The sequence below is a fragment of the Buteo buteo genome, chromosome 12 (assembly GCF_964188355.1).
Source record: "Buteo buteo chromosome 12, bButBut1.hap1.1, whole genome shotgun sequence".
In the NCBI taxonomy this organism is placed as follows: domain Eukaryota; kingdom Metazoa; phylum Chordata; class Aves; order Accipitriformes; family Accipitridae; genus Buteo; species Buteo buteo.
The window spans coordinates 12,427,990-12,446,371 of NC_134182.1; the positions used below are offsets into that span (position 1 = coordinate 12,427,990).

At 43.0% G+C, this 18,382-nt stretch overlaps 2 protein-coding genes across 12 annotated transcripts in view; one reads left to right on the forward strand and one right to left on the reverse strand.

The window, feature by feature from the left end:
* The window catches only part of PACC1 (proton activated chloride channel 1), a 124,073-nt gene that overhangs the window by 63,401 nt on the left and 42,290 nt on the right, over positions 1 to 18,382 (forward strand). For 4 of the 10 annotated variants that reach the window (XM_075042703.1, XM_075042707.1, XM_075042706.1 and 1 more), the window contains exons 1-4: positions 12,481 to 12,577; positions 14,196 to 14,405; positions 16,462 to 16,616; positions 18,112 to 18,254. In XM_075042703.1, the coding sequence (XP_074898804.1) occupies positions 12,538 to 12,577; positions 14,196 to 14,405; positions 16,462 to 16,616; positions 18,112 to 18,254 (548 nt within the window). In that variant the 5' untranslated portion in view covers positions 12,481 to 12,537. Of the gene's footprint in view, positions 1 to 8,332; positions 8,520 to 12,417; positions 12,578 to 14,195; positions 14,406 to 16,461; positions 16,617 to 18,111; positions 18,255 to 18,382 lie in introns of those variants that run through there. The other 6 variants (XM_075042713.1, XM_075042708.1, XM_075042712.1 and 3 more) reach the window with 5 other exon arrangements.
* Positions 838 to 5,862, reverse strand: NENF (neudesin neurotrophic factor). Of its 2 annotated transcripts, XM_075042718.1 has the most exons (5): positions 5,669 to 5,809; positions 5,258 to 5,448; positions 4,428 to 4,488; positions 3,141 to 3,244; positions 838 to 2,487 (listed from the first exon to the last, which is right to left on the reverse strand). In XM_075042718.1, exons 2-5 carry the CDS (start codon positions 5,339 to 5,341, stop codon positions 2,311 to 2,313), a joined length of 426 nt encoding a protein of 141 aa, XP_074898819.1. In that variant the 5' UTR covers positions 5,342 to 5,448; positions 5,669 to 5,809; the 3' UTR covers positions 838 to 2,310. The 2 variants fall into 2 exon arrangements, with proteins under 2 accessions (XP_074898819.1, XP_074898818.1); XM_075042717.1 differs by lacking the exon at positions 5,258 to 5,448 and having other exon boundaries at positions 5,669 to 5,862.

Below are 18,382 nucleotides of genomic sequence, written 5' to 3' on the forward strand. Positions count from 1 at the left end.
ACTGTTCTGTTGAGTTGGAACCTCAAGTGAAATAGCCTAGGAAGGCTATCACATGATTACATGTGAGTCCTTCAGTTCGCAAACTGAAATAAAAAGGAAATGTTCTGCATTCTAAAATGCCCTCAGTTGTGATAATCCTGTCTTTAATAACAGAAAGGAAGAACTAGAGCATCTCCCTCTGTTCACAGATATATGAGTGAGGGCGACTTGGATTTGCAAGGATCTCACAAGACAAGAGTGGGGTTTATATCACCCCTGTTTCCTGTTGCAACAGGAGGGCTTCTTCACTGAAATGAACCTGAAACAAATAGAAGCTGAGTTACCCACTTCAAGATCAGCAAAGGTGACCTTCATAGCATGAAGAGGAAAAGCAGGGAGAGAATAGTAACACTAAACCACTCAGTGGTGATGGGTTGACCACCTAGCTACAATATTTTTGACACGCAGCTGGATATGCTGATCGCAAATTAAGCCAAGACTATTATAGTAATCACCGTAGCACAGCTACTGAAGCTGCCCCATAAGGAAGCGTGCAACAAAGGGAGGAGAAGGGGAGAAAACAGTAGGCATTGGAAAACTATTTGTGAAATGCTGGCAAAAGAACAACCACCATTACCACTAAACCCACATGCGTTCCTATAAAGATGGCAGGTATACACCCATACCTGTAGGCAGGCATCATCAAGGGGCCAACTCCTAGCTGGTGTTGGTATCTAATCAAAAGGTCAGCAGTAATAATAATAATAGTAATAAAACAGAAATAGTTCTCTGAAGCAACAGTATATTCTTAGATGCTAAATTATTTATTACACCACAGAGCACCATCCAACAGTGGGGGCGGGGGAGCACCATGGAGTCCCTGCTGCAAATTAAGTGGTCTAATGGTAAGACACAAAACAAGCTTAGAGTAAAATCTGTAACATTGGGAAAGAAATGAGAAATAAATAGAAACAGCTTTTCTAGTTATTCAACTGACAGGCAGCTGTCTCCTGCACACCGTAAAGTGGAGAGTCATCTAATAAAATCTTTTGTTCAAAGAAAATGGCCAAAATGCTAAAGAAAGAGAATGAAATATAGAATTATATTTTTATTACATCTATATTATTAATATAGAATTGGGAGGAGCTGCTCAGTTTTTCCATGTCAGTTCAACCTGTCACACTGGCAGATAAATTCACATACATGACAATTTACATTCTACTCAAGTTAGTGAAAGTCGGTCGTTAGCAGCAATTTATGTAGCATATGCTTTTACAGTCCTCTTGTTGCTGAAAGACTGCCAGAGAAACCTGATAAAGGGGGTCTGCTTTCACAGTGCAGGATCTGCAGTTTTGTATTAGGTTAAAAGGAAGAGGAACATATGAATGCACACTTCATTGCAACAGCAATGATGAAGCCAGAGTAAGAACAAAGAAAAACTAAGAAAAATTAAAAATGAGAGCTGAAATTGTCAATATAAAGATGCTAACAATATCCACAGGATACTAAACTACTATAATAAACTTGTGCTGTAAGAGTTTGTGGTAAACAGTGGGCTATCATTTCCTTTTTTTATCAGAGAAAGAGTAGAGGAAGCTAGAAGGAAATCATCATAATCTAATATAGATGAAATCTTTGATAATTATTTAAAAAAAAATAAAGTGTCATTTATTCAAAACTAACATAATAACAGTCTTTCTTAAAATGCCACAGTAGTTCTCATGGGGGAAAAAAGAATTCTTTTTCTTGGTTTACAGCTGTAGGCTTTGCATAAATATTCCACAGTAACTGCATTTGAAGAGATTGAGTGGTTTTATATCCAGTATTCTCAAACCTATCAAATATTAATTCCTATAATGCTTTTTAAAATGTAAGCCTCTATTACACCTGTTTGTACATGTGATACCAACACTCATGTGAAGCACAGAGAACTGATGTGAGCTCGTCCAGATAATGCATTCACACTTTTCCAAGGAGTAGGAAACAACTTGGGATTTGCAAAAAGACCAGTCATGTTTCAACTATTAAAAACTGCCTTATCTTTTCTAAGGAATGTAATTTTACATTACACACTTGTACACAGGGAAATCCAGGCAGAAAGAACTTTCATGTGAAATAATTCCCATAATTCAGAACAAACAGCCCAAGTGTATGACACTAATATAGATCCATTTGTTTCCTCTAAACTGTATGTGTACACACATACATATTTTCTAAACAGAAAACTGACTCATGATAGCTAATTGTTGTAATGAACTTCAGAAAACAGGGAATCAATATAATATTCTAGTATGCCTCTCCCCAGGCATTCTCTAGGTACAAAAATGTTCCTCAAAACTCATCTTTAATGTTGAAATGTGGCTGATCTTCAGGTTTAAAGTCTAGATTGGGGCTGCCATCCTCATTCAGAATTCGGCGAGAAGTATAGCCAACAATTGGATATTTGGCCTTATAAACATTATTGAAGATATCATCCAGAGACTTCAGTTCCTCTTCTGTGAGTCCTGTCTAAATGAAATATGGAAATGAAAGTCCTGTCTCAAAGAAATAAAACCACAGGTATTTATATGCATTTTTCTTTTTTATTGATTACTATAAACCTTAGGGTCAGCTTTTGGGTATAATTTGCAGAAGACAATTAACAAAATTCATAGTATAACCTGTAATTTTATTCTTCTCATTCAAGTTCAGCCTTGACAAAACTTTAATATATTCAGGTCAAACAAACCATTAATCTCCCTTCATTTTCCCTTCATAAGTAAATCACACCTCAAACAAGCAACAACCCACTGCCAGAGTTAGCATCCACTGCCATGTCAGTGACACAGGATACGCCAAATCAATTGACAAAGAAAGTGATTTACTCTCTTTGGAAGCATCTTTTTAAACAGGAGGTAATTTCCCCTTTACGTCCTTACATAAATTGTACTGATTCCACAGATTAAAACCCTTCCTCTTTAAGGCTGTTAGCACTGCACCTTCCATGAGCAGTAAATACATACCCATTTAATGTATTTCAAGAATATTAATGCAGTTTTTAAAGTTTTTAAAGATGTGAATCAACTTAAAAAAATTAATACAAATAATTTAATATTATCATTCATCTTGCAAAAGAATAAAACTTTGCAAACCAGAATTAAACTAATAGTCCATTTTCTTACTATGTCATGTGTAAGATCTGCTGGATCCAGAGACATCTTTGCAACTCCTCTTGTTGAGTCTTTTCCAACCAAAGCATTGTATGGGGCTCCTTTTCCATAAAATTCTGTCAGATTAGAAAAAAAAAAATATCCAGTGATGATCTGACAATGTACAGGGTATGTTCAGCCTCTACTTTTCACCAGCCTGTTACACTTGTCAGTGAACTGAAAGCAGCAACTCAAGTCTCAGATCCTTCTCTCCAGAACTAACTTTTGATTTTCTATTTTTTGATAATATATCCCAGTCCTTAAAAAAAAACACAAAACAGAGGGTGAGGTTATACAATACAACTGTTGAACTCCTATACTGCAGTCTTAAAATTTACTTATTATTTAGGGAGCTGTGCTTTACATACTCATGAGAAGTTTGTAGACTCCAGAATTTGCAGGGGCAAGCCTTGCCTAACTTAGGATTTGAAGATCAGCCAACGTGGATGTCCAGACAAGCTGCACTAACAAGCTTAGTACAAAGAAAGCAACAAGCCATTAGTTTGCTTATGATGACATTAAGGCAAGTGTCCAGGACCCCCATGGTCCCTTCAAACTTTTTACAGCAAATCTGGATTAAGTAGCAGGAGTTCAAATTAAAACATCTGTAGTTCCTAGGGAAGGCACAAACAGCAAATACAGCAATAAATGGTTTAGGTGTAAATGGTGAGACAAGAAGCCTCATGAAATATGAAAATTTTAAAGGAGAAAAAAAATTTACTTAGCCCTCTGCTCTCCTTTCAAAATCACAGTCAACTCTTCCAAGAGTTTTGACCAGATCGCTAGACAGCACAGGTAAGCAAACACCAGCACAAAAGGAAAAGATGAAACTGCAGCAATGCTGATATTGTGTAGTGCAGTATGGGTACATCCCAGCTAGCTTTGATCTGGTCAGTTCATGTACCCAGTGCAATAAAACACTGTAGCGCCAGCTTCTGTGTGGCATGACCCCACGCCTAGTGAGGATTCAGGGGTCTGGGCAGGTGTCTTCAGCATTTCTGTCATCAGCACCCAAGCTAACTGGACTATGCTGGCTTGTCTGTCTATGTGTACTGTAACCTCAAACCACTGTAAATTCTAGACAACACCTTAGTGGGGGAGGTGTCAGAAGAGGAAAACTGAGTTTTTCAAAAAAGGAAAAAGTACATTCTTTTTGTTGCAATTGAACTGCAGGCTTCTAATACATTGAGAGTATTTAAAAATTAATGACTGAATAATAGCATGAAAACAAAGTAGACAGCAGAGGAGAAGCAAACTCACCTTTTCCAGAAGTGACATCAAATACTACTCCCTTCACCGCCAGGTAAATGGGCTGTCCTTCCTGTAAAGAAAGCCTTCAGTAGATCCTCAACACTTAAGCGTAGACAAAAGGCAATTAGTTTTAGCTATGAAATCCATAAGCACTCAGAACACAAAGAAGAGAATTAAATTCTCTTATGTATGTTTTCTCTCGTTTGTGTGTGTATACAAGCATACACGTTATCTCTCTCGAAATTTCTTGCTTGTGCTTTCAACTGTCCGCAAGATATTTTTTTTTTTTGAGGATGTAAGCATATGGAACGAGAGGATCTTTTTAATCTAAACATCACAATCATATAAGACGTCCCTCTTGCAGGTCTTGCACACTTGTCTGCTCGAAGATGATCAACTGCATCTTTCTCTTCCTAATGCAGATGGGTATTGCCCAAGATAAAAGGGTGTATGGCCAACAGCATTCTTTATTTGATTAAGAGAACAACAGATAAATACATAAACACACACAAATCTGATTTGCTGACATCTGTTTTACTTAATAAGCCAGTGCTTCTGCTTTGTCTTTTATGCATAAGATGTATTTTAAGTCAGATGCTGGTTATCTTCTTGAAAGTATCTAGAGAAGACCCTGAGAAGGTCAGCCCGCAAGATTTTGAAAGAGAAAGCAGATGTGTATCAACATAGGACCTTATTATTTTGAATGTGAAGTTCTGCTGAGACTTCTGTGTCACAGAAAGCTAAACTCTTAAGATGAAATTGCTTTCTTATTTCTATAATCTCGTAGGGAAAAAAAGGGTCTAAATACATGGTTTAATGAATTATTGAGAGAAAATTACTTTGGCTCCAACTTGTGGTAATATGAAATTCACTGGCATGAGTACATCATCAAGCAGGCAATGAGTAAAAGAGGATCGTGCCATCTAATTGTCTGTACCCAACTTCAACGGACCAAACTCCGCAGCTGCCAGCAGGACAAATGAATAGCAGGTCAGCAACGCACGAATGCCAACAAACTTCTCACGAACGCCTAAAAAGCAAGTTACCCCATAATTACTGGGAGGGAGGGAGGGAATAGCACAGCAGCAGAGCCCGAGAAAACCGAGTTTTAAGGTGGTTTCAGGGCACCGAGCCGCAGGGGCGCAGGCGACGCCAGGACGCCCCGCCGGCCCCGGCCCCGGCCCAGCGGCTTCAAAGAACCGGCCGGGGAGGCCCCGCCGCGGCTCTGCCTCCCTCCCGCCCGCCCCTACCTGCTGCCCGTCGTATCTGGCCAGCTCGGGCTCGGTGAAGAGCCGCACCGGGGCCTCGGCCGGCGGCCTGAAGCGCAGCTCCCGCTCGGCCGCGGCCGGCAGGGCGCCGAGCAGGGCGGCCAGCAGCAGCCGCGCCGCGCCGCCCGCCATACCGCCAAGGGCGGGCCGCCGCCCCGGCCCGGCCCCGCCTCCAGCCCCCGCCGGAGGCAGCCCCGGGCCCCGCCGTCCTCCTGATCGCCGGAGGTCTGCTGATGGGAGTCCTCAACTTCCATCCTTCTTGCCCTCTCAAGTTTCTCTGCTTGCTGCTTTCAGTGTTTAGTCACAAAATCGGCACGCGCAGGGCAGGCTTCGTCTTTGCGACTCGAAAAAGAGAATCAACTGGCATTTTTAGCCTAAGGAAGGGGAGAATAAATAGGCAATTTTCGAATGACGTGATTTCGCCACGCCGTAAGTATAGCACAAGGGAACATTCTGGGCTGGCAGAAGAATAAGCAGGTTGCTGTGTGTAATTCTATAGAGAATTAAGAAAATCAGAAACTTTTTACAATTTAGATACATATATCACATCCCTCACTGTAGTGCTGGCAGGTGAGGACTTGAAGGATTTAAAGCCTGGACGGTCGATGCTGCTGCACCCCTGCAGTCTTCCTGACTGCCGTGCCATAATTCAAATGCCTGTTTGGTATCTCTGCTCCTTGTACAGTGTTTTGCAAAAGCTGAACAGTTCAAAGAAGGATCTGGACAGTAAATAGGAGATAGAAATGGGTTTGATCTTTGTTTTAAGGACTGTTTATAAACTCTTCTTGTGTAAAATCCCTGCATCCACTTTGGAGGACACCTGTTCCATGTTGCCTGAGGTAACACCCTTTTCCACAGGCTGTCCAGAGGCAATTCTGTGCATTGGTGTAAGCAGAGCTGAAGTAGCTAATGCAAAGTAATATCGCCATAGTTCTCTTCCGGATGACAAAAGCAGCGCAAGATGAGAAGCACAGGGGAGCGAGGGCACGTCACCACAGTATGGGGGTGATGACCAGTGGGCCACGTCCCTGTGTGAGGAGCCGGGCAAAGCCTGCAGAGCCAGGGCATGGGGAAGGTGAGTTGCTGTGGCCATCTGGGAACTGACTGCCGCAAGCTGCTACCTGGTGTGGCGAGCTGAGTGTTGGTCCTGTTAGGGTGAAGGTTTACAAGGTTGTTACTGTGATTGTCCTTAAGCTGTGAAGTTTGCCTACACTGCCTAAACAATAGCTGAGCTTCAGAGCAGGCTTCCCATCCTGGCTGTCTGTCATGTCCATTTGCTGACTCCACACGCCACAAGACAGATATGAAATGTCAAGCAGAAAAGACACCTTTAGTAAGGCTTTGGACAAAACAGCTCCGGAACGCTCCCGTTATGTGCGAGAAAGAGCTCTGGCATTTGCCTGGTTGCTCTGCCTGCAAATACCCGGCATGGCGTGCCGCAGAGACCCATGCTGCTGGGAAATATGCAAAAGTCCAATATGTCAGTTTGGTTCAATCACATTATAGATTTACCTTTTATTCTGAAATAATTATTTATTAGTGTCTCCCCAGAGGAGGGCTGCAAGTGCTGAATGCTAGCCAACATCTGTCTGAAGTGTTATTGATTTGGGTGTGAGTTAGAGCTCACCTTTGAACCACAGACATCTGAAAAATGAGTAACAAGAACTGAAATATTTTCTTTCTGAAAGGAGAAGCTGTATATTAGGACTGTTGTTGTCACAGGACTTCAAACCTTGGTTGTTAACTTACTAGGCATGGGTCTCAGGCACAGGGAAATGATCTACTGAGCAGGGACTCACTACAGCGTTGCATCTCAATGCAAGAAAGGTTGTGCATGCTTTTTCTTGATGATGAAACATGAACAATTACTTCCACACTGGGGAAGAAAAATAGCTGTGTTGGTATTTGTGGACGGATGGTTCATGAGTCAGCTCTTACGTGGTTTTGGCTTTTATCCTCCCGGAGCACCCCACTGCGGGCGCTCCCCTGCCAGCGCAGTGTGGGTGGGTGTTCGTAGGAGCCCTGCTGAAGTTTTGTCTCGTTGCCGAGGGAGTCTGTTGCTTTGGTGTTCCACTAGCAGCCTTGAGCAGCAAAAAAATAAAAACAACGTAAAAAAAAAACCCCGTGACGTTGTGTGCATCTTGGGGACAGCTGTCAAAATTGTTTTAAATCGCTCTTCCCATCTAGTTCGGTCTCGCGTAGATGAGTTTGTGCGGTGAAGCGCGCGGTGTAGAACAGACTCACGTCCCCGTCACTGCACAGGACGCTGCCGTGTTCTCGGTAGAGAAACGTTCCTACACCCCTTACCGAAAAACCGCTGGCGCGCGCGGCTGGACGCCGCCTGGAGCGAGAGAGCTCGGCAGAAACCGCTCCGCTGAAATAAGCCCCGTAGCGTCTGGCGCGTTTTAACGCCCCGTCCCCCGCAGCCCCGAGGTGGAAAACGAGGGCGGTTACCGCCGGGGCGGCTGCCTGCCGCCGAGGCGAGGTCCGGGCCCATCAGCGGGGAGCTGCCCCCTGCCCGGCGCCAACGGTCGCCCGGCGGCCGTTAACAGCGGCTCGCGCCGGACTACGCCTCCCAGCAGCCCCCGCGCCGCTGTGGCGAGACCACGGCGGGAAGCGACGGGCGCGGGGCGGGGGACGACGACGGGGCTGCCGGCGCCTGCGTGGCCCTGCCCGGGCAGGGCGGCTCGGCCGCGGCGTCGCCGTCGCCGTCCCCTCCAGTGCTGCCTAGTCCACTCCCGCGCGGCGCGGGTGGGCTGCCTCCCGGTCCCCGCGGCGGCCGCCCCGCGCCGATGCCATGCTAAGACCAGAGGTCTCCGCATCCTACCAGGAGGTACGGGGGGGCCGGGGCAGGGCTAGTGGGCGGCGGGCCCCAGCTCGCCCGGAGGGGCCGGGGCAGCCCCCCCACCTCCGGGCGGTGATGCCCGACCCGGGGCTTGCCGCTTGCCAAGCGGTTACACTCGGCGCCGTCGCCCTGAGCTCGGTTCGGCTCCGGTCCCCGGCTCGGCAGGGCTGGCCGCGTCGCCGCCGGGGGCGGAGAGCGCTGGCGAAGCGGGTCGCCCGCCGCAGGGAGCCCGGCGCAGCCGGCCTTGCGCCTTGTGGCCCGTCTGCATCCGCTCCAGCGCGGCCGAGCCGGGTGGGTGCCTTCCCCTGCCCGGAGCTGCCCCTAGCCCTCCTTCGTACTGCCGGGCAGCCGGGAGGTCGGGTCGCATCTACACTCGCCGGAAAGAAACGGGGGTTTGGGGCGCGCTTTATTTCATGGTTTACCTTTCAACGTGGTTAAAATAATCGGCAGCAGCTCTTGTAAGTGTATGAGCTAGGGACGGCTGGTCGGTGAGCTCTGCAGCTGGGGCTTTCGTAACAAGGCGGTGGAGATGGTCTGTCGGGCGTCAGGAGCGACTTTGGTACCAGAGCTGAAACTGAAGGCCGCGTTATCATCCTGCCGAGAGCCCGAGGCAGCGCCTAGTTTGCCTATCAATGTACAGGCTCGAGCAGCCGGAATTCCTTGCTCGTTCCTATCTCTTGTACTAGAGATACAAGCTATTTGTGCCAAGTTCAGCAGCGGTGGAGACTTGCAGCAGGGCACTTTTGTTTGCGTCTTGCAGGCAAAAGGACTGCAGATGTTTGCCTTTCTCTGCGTGTGATGGGTAGTTTGGGGCTCTGTTTTAATACATTCTAATTTAGTTTAGTACTGTCTGCTTAGTTTCAGCTTCTGGTTTTTGTGCCAGGCTAGAAGGCATTGGAAGGTGACGAATCAGTGGACCAGCAAAAGACCTGTATGGACAAGTTCTCCTTTTATTTAAGAGGGTTTTATTTCATGATTATCAGGATGAAATTAACGCATGTAAGAGCTTGTATGTAGGTGAGGTACTTGAGAGAGTTAATGAAATCACATTGGTGCTTGAAGTATGGACTGGACTATGCATGTTACATTTCCGACTTGGGTATCAGCCACCACTGACACCGCTCCGTATGTTTGGGATTGTCCCAAACTCCGTGGCACAAGTCTAGATGGTGTGTAAGTGCGGTGGCTCTGTTTGCATCCCTTCTCCGGTACCTGGGGCAGTCTGTGTGCTCCTGCCACTAGCAGGGATGCTCAAATATCTAGAATTGCCTTTTCTGAGCTTCCGTTTGTCCAGTGCTTTTCTGTGTGCAGGGCTGAAAAGGAACTCCCAGGTCACAGGCAGGCTCCTGCAGCTTCTTACTCAGCTGTACGTGCAGAGCCCAGGGGAATGCTGAACAAAGGTCTGTTTCATGCCCTTCCTGCTCTTGACATCCTATCCTATCTCTGCATCCTATTGTAAGCTTAATTGCCCTGCAAGTTTGCCTTCCTTCTGCATTAGCACCATGCTTCACCTCTTTATCAAAAATAACACGTAGGAAGAGCTGGCCTGTGAGGTCACGCCATTGCCATATGCTAGGTTCACTGTTGTAATTTGTCTTGAATTGGGGATTCTGTCAAGTGTGAAGAAATAGAATCGGCTGTCACGCAGTACTGCTGCACTGGCTTCCCAGTCAGTAGGAGACTGTAGTTCAGTATGTCTGTAAGTTGTTGGGTTTGTAAGGTCTGTGACACCGTGTCTTGTAGAGTCAGTGTGCTGTGTGCTGTACGCTCAGAATGTGGTGGCTGAGCCACGAACAGCCCTAGGTTCTTGGTGGCCTCAGTGGGTTTATGCAACTTCACCTCTTGTCAAGTCAGGTGTTCAGGATTTGCAGTGAAATTAGTTGGTTTTAGGGGGCCTTACACATCAGGTCAACCTACTCACTGCACCTGAGGCAGTGTTAGCACACCTGCTTTTGACTAGCTGTCCTTCACTGGTTTTATGTGTGAAAAGCTTATGAAACTGTATCTGCCTTGTGAGCAGAGATAAGAAAACATAGTTGCATATTGTTTGGGTTTTTTGTTTTCTTTCTAAGGAATACTGAAAGGTTACATTTTCTGAGTTTTTCTTCTCCTATGTGTTGAAGAGTTGCTGTAGGTCCTCTTGAGAGGATAAGAAATGTTGCATATTGTGTTCTTGTTTAAACCTGTGTTGGGATCTCCTTGCTATGAGGAATAGAAATCGCTTATTCTCTACATAACCTCAGTCGATGAGGTGCCTGTACCTGGGGAACCATGGCTGCACCAGAGAGGTGAGGGAGTCAGCTGAGAAACTGCAGTGACTTTGTAACTTACGTTAAACTTTTTGAATCAGCTTTGGTACAAATAATTTGCATGAGTATAATTTGAACGGGCTTCTTAGCTGATTTGGCTTAACCAGTACAAGAGGTTCAGTGAATACTCTTCTTGTGTCAGAATAGCTTATTTTGGGTCAGGTAAACAAATAGAACTGGTGTGTTTCTACAAAAAGGAGCAGAGTGTTAATTTTCCCTTATTTTATGAAGATAATTGAAAAAAGTATCTTTGATTGGACCCTGGTAAGTCTCCTGCAAATAAGCTGAGTTTAGCCTGTTAGTTACCTGTTCACTCCATGCCTCACACCATGGGAAATCATGCTTTATTTATGTGCAAAGCATTTAAAAACAGCTGGGTAACTGCTTTCAACTTGCTTTGCATGGTCGAAATGAATACAGAAATACAGCAGGAGGTGACGGAGACTTTACGTCAGACTTCGAAGATGTACAATGAGTGGACTCTTTCCTAATAAGAGGTTAATGGTACAATGATGATTTCAATACTGAATTAAAGTTGGGTGAAATAAAAGCACTTCCTTATGGATACATGCACGTTACTGTTGAGTAAGTTGGGGGTTTAAAGTTTAATAGCATTCAGTATGGCTGCTGCATTAACTCTGCCCCCGTTTTCCTTGAAATAGGAGCAAAGCTAATCTTCCTTACCTATTTAGGTAGGTGATGCTGAGTGTTTAGCTTGGACAGTTACTGTGCAACACATGATGTGCTGCAAGCTTATGCCCTGGTTTGCCTTGCTGTAATTTGCATGTCAGTCTCTGCCACAAAAGAAATTTGGAAAACGTACAGGAGATACTTTATATATGTATAAAAAGTCTAATGCTTTACAATCTCATGTGATGCCTACCTGATGTGACAAGCTTCTGACTTTGACGGAAGTGTCTTGGCAGTTTGGGCCTAGAGCTCTGGATAGCAAAACAAGAAAACATCTGGTCTCTGTTCTGTTTTAGAAACACTGGAAGACTAATTAGTTGCATAACCACTAATATATAATAATATGTACAGTGAGCTCAAATAAGTACCAGAAATGTAGGGATGTTTGATTGTTGCCTTGTAATGACCCACCTACCTATGTGGCTGAGACTGCATTTGAGTTACTTGCCCTAATGCCTCTTAAAATGCAACTCACTCTTTTTGCACCTCTTTGTTAAGAAGTGCTAATGCTCTGTTTGCTGGTATGTGCTGTAGTTTGTTTATGCCTAAAAATAAGTTCTTGAGTGACGGAGCGAAGTTCCTGCTTATTTCAGAGGGCATTGTCCTAATTAGGGGTTTAAAGTGTGCTGAAGCTGCCAGGGAAACAATTACTTTGATCTTGAAAGAAAAGGTGATGTTATTGTTGAAGGAGCAGGGTGGAAGTAGGTTAAATTTAATGTGCTGTCTTTCCTTTTTTGCAGTGTGCAAGTGACTTGATTTTTAGCTGTAGGTCTACATAACTGTGGCTCTTGTCTTGTGAACAGGTGGAACAGATGTTGGGTGCTCTTGGACTGGTGGCATGTTTTTGTGTGTTTGGTTAGTTGGAGCCTCTTTTATTTGTACCATAGAAATTCCAGCAATTGCAAGTTGAGAGCATGTTTGGAAATTGAACCACTGTTTTAACTACACAGCTGAGTGAAGATGTGGAGCGAATATCTGAAAACCCAACAGATGAGAGAGAAGGAGAGATGGAAGTTCATGAAGATGCCAGCTCTGTTATTTTACCAGGTGAGTACTATTGACGCAGAAATTACCAATTTTAAGTGCCTGATAAGCTGCTTCTGTGTGAGGGTTTGGTTGGGGTTTGTTTTTATTGCACTTCTGAAAGCAAACAAAACACTAAATTACTTATTTTGGGGAATAAGTAGTGGTGGAAAGCCAAGGAGTTTTTCCAAGGATTGAGGTGAGAACACTTCTTTGTCATGAACTGTGCTCAAAGAAGATTCAGCACATCTGGTTCTGAGATAGCTTAGTATGTCATCTTCCTTTATGTTGTACCTTACCTGAGTTGCAGTGTCTGTGATGGCAGTGGATTGCAAGCAAAGTCTGTGTCAGATTTACATGAGCAAGATGCAATATTGAACAGATGTGCTTTTAAATGGATTTTAGTTAGGCTGTTCGGACCTGCTTTTGGAGGGTGCGGGGTAGTGTTAAATGGGCTTATTGCAGCTCAGATGAAGGCATTAAGGTAAGCCAACCTGAAATGAGTATTGCCTGAATGCTTTGCAGCTGTTCAAGACATACTTGTTTCAGTAGTGCAATTTTGTGCACATTAATGTCTGAATTTCCTTGGCTGCCATCTCCTGGCTTGTAACTTGGGAACACATGTGTGACCATGGACCTTTGTAAGTGGTTATGTGTTCAATAGGATTTACTAAAAGGCTGGTGTTTGCTGTGGTAAGGAGCAAACACCAAATGATGTTGTTGTAGTTGAAGGGCAGAGTGTGGCATGGCCTGAGGGGGCCTTACTCATTAAATTACATCACACAGAAGAGTCAGCGTAAAACATGCCTACTTATCTCCTTTCATATGTTGGGTTTTAATGCTTCTTTTGTGTGTTCAGCTGTATATCGCTCATGATCAAAACATGACGTGTAACTCAGGAAGAGTACATGAACTTTTTTCCTTACAAGTATTGCCAAAAGAAATGGCAAGTGCAAGGAGTGTGGGGAAAGCAGTGTCTGTGTACAAGTGAGACTAGTGTGAAGATCTTCAGAGAATAAGCTTTGAAGGCAAGGAGACTGTGGGAGAATTGAGTTGGTCTTTTTCTAGCTGTAAGTGGAAGGATCCTTTTGTGAAATTTCATGTAGTGTGCACAAGGAGTTGTGAATTGGAGTCCAAAAATGAGAGTGACTTCTACCATGGTGGCGATGCAATGCAGATAGCTGTGTAAGAGCATTAGAATATTAAATCTTTCTGCTGATGCATGTGCTAAGTGTGTTAAGAATCACTTCAGACTGGGAAAGGGAAAAGGAGTTGTTTTTTCCAGGAAGAAAGATTGACCATCAACAGACTTCTTTTCTTATGAACTTTGAACTTTGTTTGTCTTGGAAGGGTTGTCCTTCTTGAAAATAAACCTTGTTTCCTGCCTGCCCTGTCCTTAATCAGAGTGCCAAATTCAACATGTGAAATAGAGGCACAATCTTTGGACGATTATGCCTCATGCTTGAGAAGGAAGCATCTGTCTGACTGATAATCAAAACCAGCAATAGTTGTGGTTTTTTAAATCGAGCTGAGTTTGAGGCTTATTTTCCTCTCAAGTGATTGATCTTTAAATGAACACTACATAAATTCAGCCCAAATATCTGTATTTTAAAGTCCTAATCCATATTTTGTTTGGTTCCAGATAGTGAACTGGGTACCACTGCCCCTTCTTTGCGTTTCAGCAAGACGTGCCTAAAGAATGTTTTTTCAGTAATTCTCCTGTTTATTTATCTGCTGCTCATGGCTGTAGCTGTGTTCCTCGTCTACCAAACCATCAGTGACTTCAGGGAGAAGCTCAAGCATCCAGTGATGTCTGTCTCTTACAAGGAAGTGTCCTTGTACGATGCACCTGGTAAGAGTGGTAACAAACAAAATGGGTTAAGTTGTTGTTCACATTTATCTTAGATTGTTTTAAATTTTTGGTGTTGATTCTTCAGGGCCCAGAGTGCGTATAATGCTTTGACCCAGGTCTTTTTCACTTCCTCTTTTTTTAATCTATGTTGTGTTGAGTTTGCACAGAAATATTAATATTGTACAGGAGATTTGGGGAGCTTTAATGCCAATAACATGAATGACAGTAGCTGTGGAGCATTATGCAACATTCGATAGATAAGAAGTGTTTTAAGACTCTAGAATGAGTCCTCTTTTAGGGAAAGAAGATAATTTCTTACGGAAATATTCTCAAAACTGTTATCGTTCCGCACTGGACAGCGAGATGCTGTTGACAGTGAAGAAGGTGAATTTCTCAAACGAACCACAAAATAACCACAATGCCACTTTCTGCTTCTGTTCTGCATTGTTTACAACTTGGTATTACATCAGTAGGCAATGAAAATGTGATGTGACTGCAGGGAACAATGTTGGCATAAAAATACAGTGTGGCATCAGAAAACCGTGTTGCAGTTTGCAGGAGGGATTACACCACAGAAGCATTTTTGAATAGTGAGTCCTATCATTATTATTTTTTTAAATTATCCAGTAGCCATTCATAAATAGAGCTGTGGTAGCAAATGCAGCTCCAACAGTCATAGGTCAGTTTCCAATTTAAAAATAATGCTTTTGTTTGAAGTGTTACCACATTTTACAAAGAACCACTCCAGTAATTGTGGCTGAAAGGTGAGTGTTTCAAGTTGTTGCCATATGCCTGTAGTTGTTTTGCTGTAATGGTCAGTTAGGCTTGGCTCTGTAAGTAGGTCATTGTGTCTGGATCATATGGATCTGACTGTAAGAGCAGGCTTTTCCTTTCCCCCCCCCCCCCTCCCCTCCCCCCTCCTCTCCCCCAGCTTTTCATACAGCAACAGGAAGAAAATGTCATTTAAAGAAGCAGAGCAACATACATGTAAATCCAAAATTATTGTCGGGGATCCCTGCCAGATCAGAGAACCTAAGTTAATGTAGCTCTTTACTTCATTGCTCCATTAAAGTGATGAGATGGCAAGTTGCAAGCATGGAGCACTGAAGAGAGGGATAAAGCATTTTTAGACTGATACATGCTGACTGCTTTGACATCTTGCATTTTGGTGGACAGGCCATCTCAGTTGTGTGAGTTAATCATATCTAATAACTCAGATCATACTTTTTTTTTTTTTTTTGGTAGTTGGTCTACATTATCTTCAAGAATGCTTGTTTCCAGTAATAAATCTGGCATATGTGACGTAACAGGATTGTTGGTTTTGGGCCTTGTATTTTGCCAGCTTTCTATAGCTGGGGTGACTGAGGTTCTTTTAATGCATGCTGTTGGTCTGGAATGGTAGGTTTATGATATATATGAATTTCCATACAGGTAAAGTAGTAGCCTGCCTACCCAATGATACAAATAATAAGGGATGGTAACAGTTTGTACTCGTTTGATGGCTTTGATTTTTATCATGACATTGTATTCAGTGAACAGAAGATGCTAGATGTTCTGAAGAGCATCTTTTCACTTTTATTAGATCAGTCAGTGATCTTTGATCTGTCACATATAGTACATACATTATTTCCAATTAAAATTTGACATGTTAAATGATAATATCTGAAAACGTACATGCTGAAGTGCTGCGTGTCCCATTTGACTTCAGTAGTCTCCTTATTTACTTTACATGTTCATTTCATTTGGGGTGAAAATGGGGTGATGTGTTAGCTGCTGGCTTGTGGGAAGACTAGGGAAGCTTAGTAGCTTCTGTGAACCTTGAATTGTTGTAACAGAATGTGAACCCTGATTTTTTCAATGCATCACGGGGGTTCTCTCCTGATGCAGCGGGAACTTTTGTCCTGCTCCAGAAAAATGCTGAAGCGTGTAGTTTAATTTGATTGTTTTGCTGGATCTTGAGGATAGCTCAGTGTCCTGCAGGATTAAATCCCAGAATTAAAATCTATGTTCTTGGAAAAGCAATCGGCTCTCTTCAATGTTTTTTCTTCCAAAACAGGTATTGCTTTTTACCCAGGCAAGGCTCGGCTGCTTAGCTGCAAGCATCATTACTATGATCACATTCCACCTCTGATAAATCCAGGTCAGCCAGGAGCCATTGAATGCACCACGCAGAGAATCAACTACACAGATCCTTTTACTAATCAAACTATGGTAATAATAATATAGTAGAACAGAACTTATTCAGTGGGGGTGTTCTGGTCGTAATGGTATTTCAAAGTAAAAATATTTACTAAGTGCTGCAAAAGGTCGTTGCTTCTAGGTTTTTTCAAGCCATCTGTCCTTTTGTTTTCAGAAATGTAAAAGACCCCAGTCAGTGTGTATATGTGTTATGGAAGATCAGCTGTCATGTGGGTGTGTGCAGCATGAAAACCTGAATGGGACAAAATAAGTCATTTTTCACAATGAAACTCTCGCTTCATTCCTCTCCTAAATGAACTGGCAAGCTATACTCCTTGGTATAGTAAATCTAGCTTTGATTGAAAGCAGTAGCAGTTATTCCATTAAAGTAGGATAGCTTCTCTCTTTTTGTATGTTCGCTGGGAATTACATGCTATTTTTGTCACACTTGGAAAAATCTTAACTGGGCACCAAGTGTTTCATTACACTGAAATGCTGTGAGCCAATAAGATGGCTACATTGAGTGATAGTCTGTCTTAAATTGCCCCTAAAAATACAGGGAATCTAGCTTCTGTATAAATAAATTTTCAAAAAATAAAGTATTAAATATGGTCATTTGTATCTAAAGTGATTGCTCAGATTATTTTTAAGGAAACTAAATGTGAACAAACAAACAGTCTAGGTACCTGTTTGATCAACTTTTTTCCTCTTCATGTTTCGCCTTTTGTCTAGGCACCATTTCTGGGAAGCAGCTCCTTAGTATATTTGAAAATAATATTCTAGGTGCAAGTCTAATTTAATTTATGCCACTAATATGCTCTTTCTGCATGTTTTAACAAACTAAGAACCTGCATTTTATGCTGCATGGTAGATTCATTTAGAAGTCTGCTTATCCAATAGGCTCTAGTCCTGTAGTGGAATGGAGAGGTACTGAGGCAGAGTCCTCTGAACCACGCAGAGCCCTGTTCAGATTGGCTGAGTCCTTTTGCAAGCAGCAGCTTGCTGTTCAGTATAATGGCTGCACTACTTTAAGTTGTATTCTGCCTGCTAGCATTTTTTGTTGTATTTTTTTCCTTTCAGCATCTTACTTGAGGTGCTGGGGGATGTGAAACTGTTCCTCTTTCTCAAGGAGAAGCCTGATGTTCTCCACATCAGACTCCATATTAATTTGTTTCACATAAAGTGCTGAAAGTTCCTAGACTTTAATGCTCAAAAGAGTTTTGATTGTCTTTCTGCAGAATGCAGGTTACAGGGCCTTGACTGGTAATTCCAGATGAATCCAAAGGGCTATGATAGAACTAAAGCAGAAAAACACTAAATCTTGATATAAAGACCTCTTTTTTTAAACTAAAAGGAGGGATTCAGTTGGCATTCTTGTTAGATATTTTAATAGATGTATGCTTAGTAGCAGCCAAGAAAATGTTGGTGTGTATTAGTTTTCTATAGAGTATTAGTGACAGATGGCAAATTCATGAGTGGAAAATAAGGATTCCTTTGCTACTCTCAGCATCTCTCTGTTTGCTTACAGAAGTATGCTTTGGTTGTTCAAGGCCCTCGTGATGTGAAGAAAAAGGAACTGGTGTTTTTGCAGTTTCATTTAAATGGAACAGACCAAGATTTTAGTGCCATTGACTATCTTCTGTTTTCTTCTTTCCAAGAGTTCATCAACAGGTATGTAAATGGATGAGCCTGTAACTGCATTGAACTTGCTACAATACTAGTGAAAGCAGGGCTTTTTTAGTAAAAATCACACAGGCTTTTATTTTATTTTATATTTTTTTATGTTTGGGTTACATTGG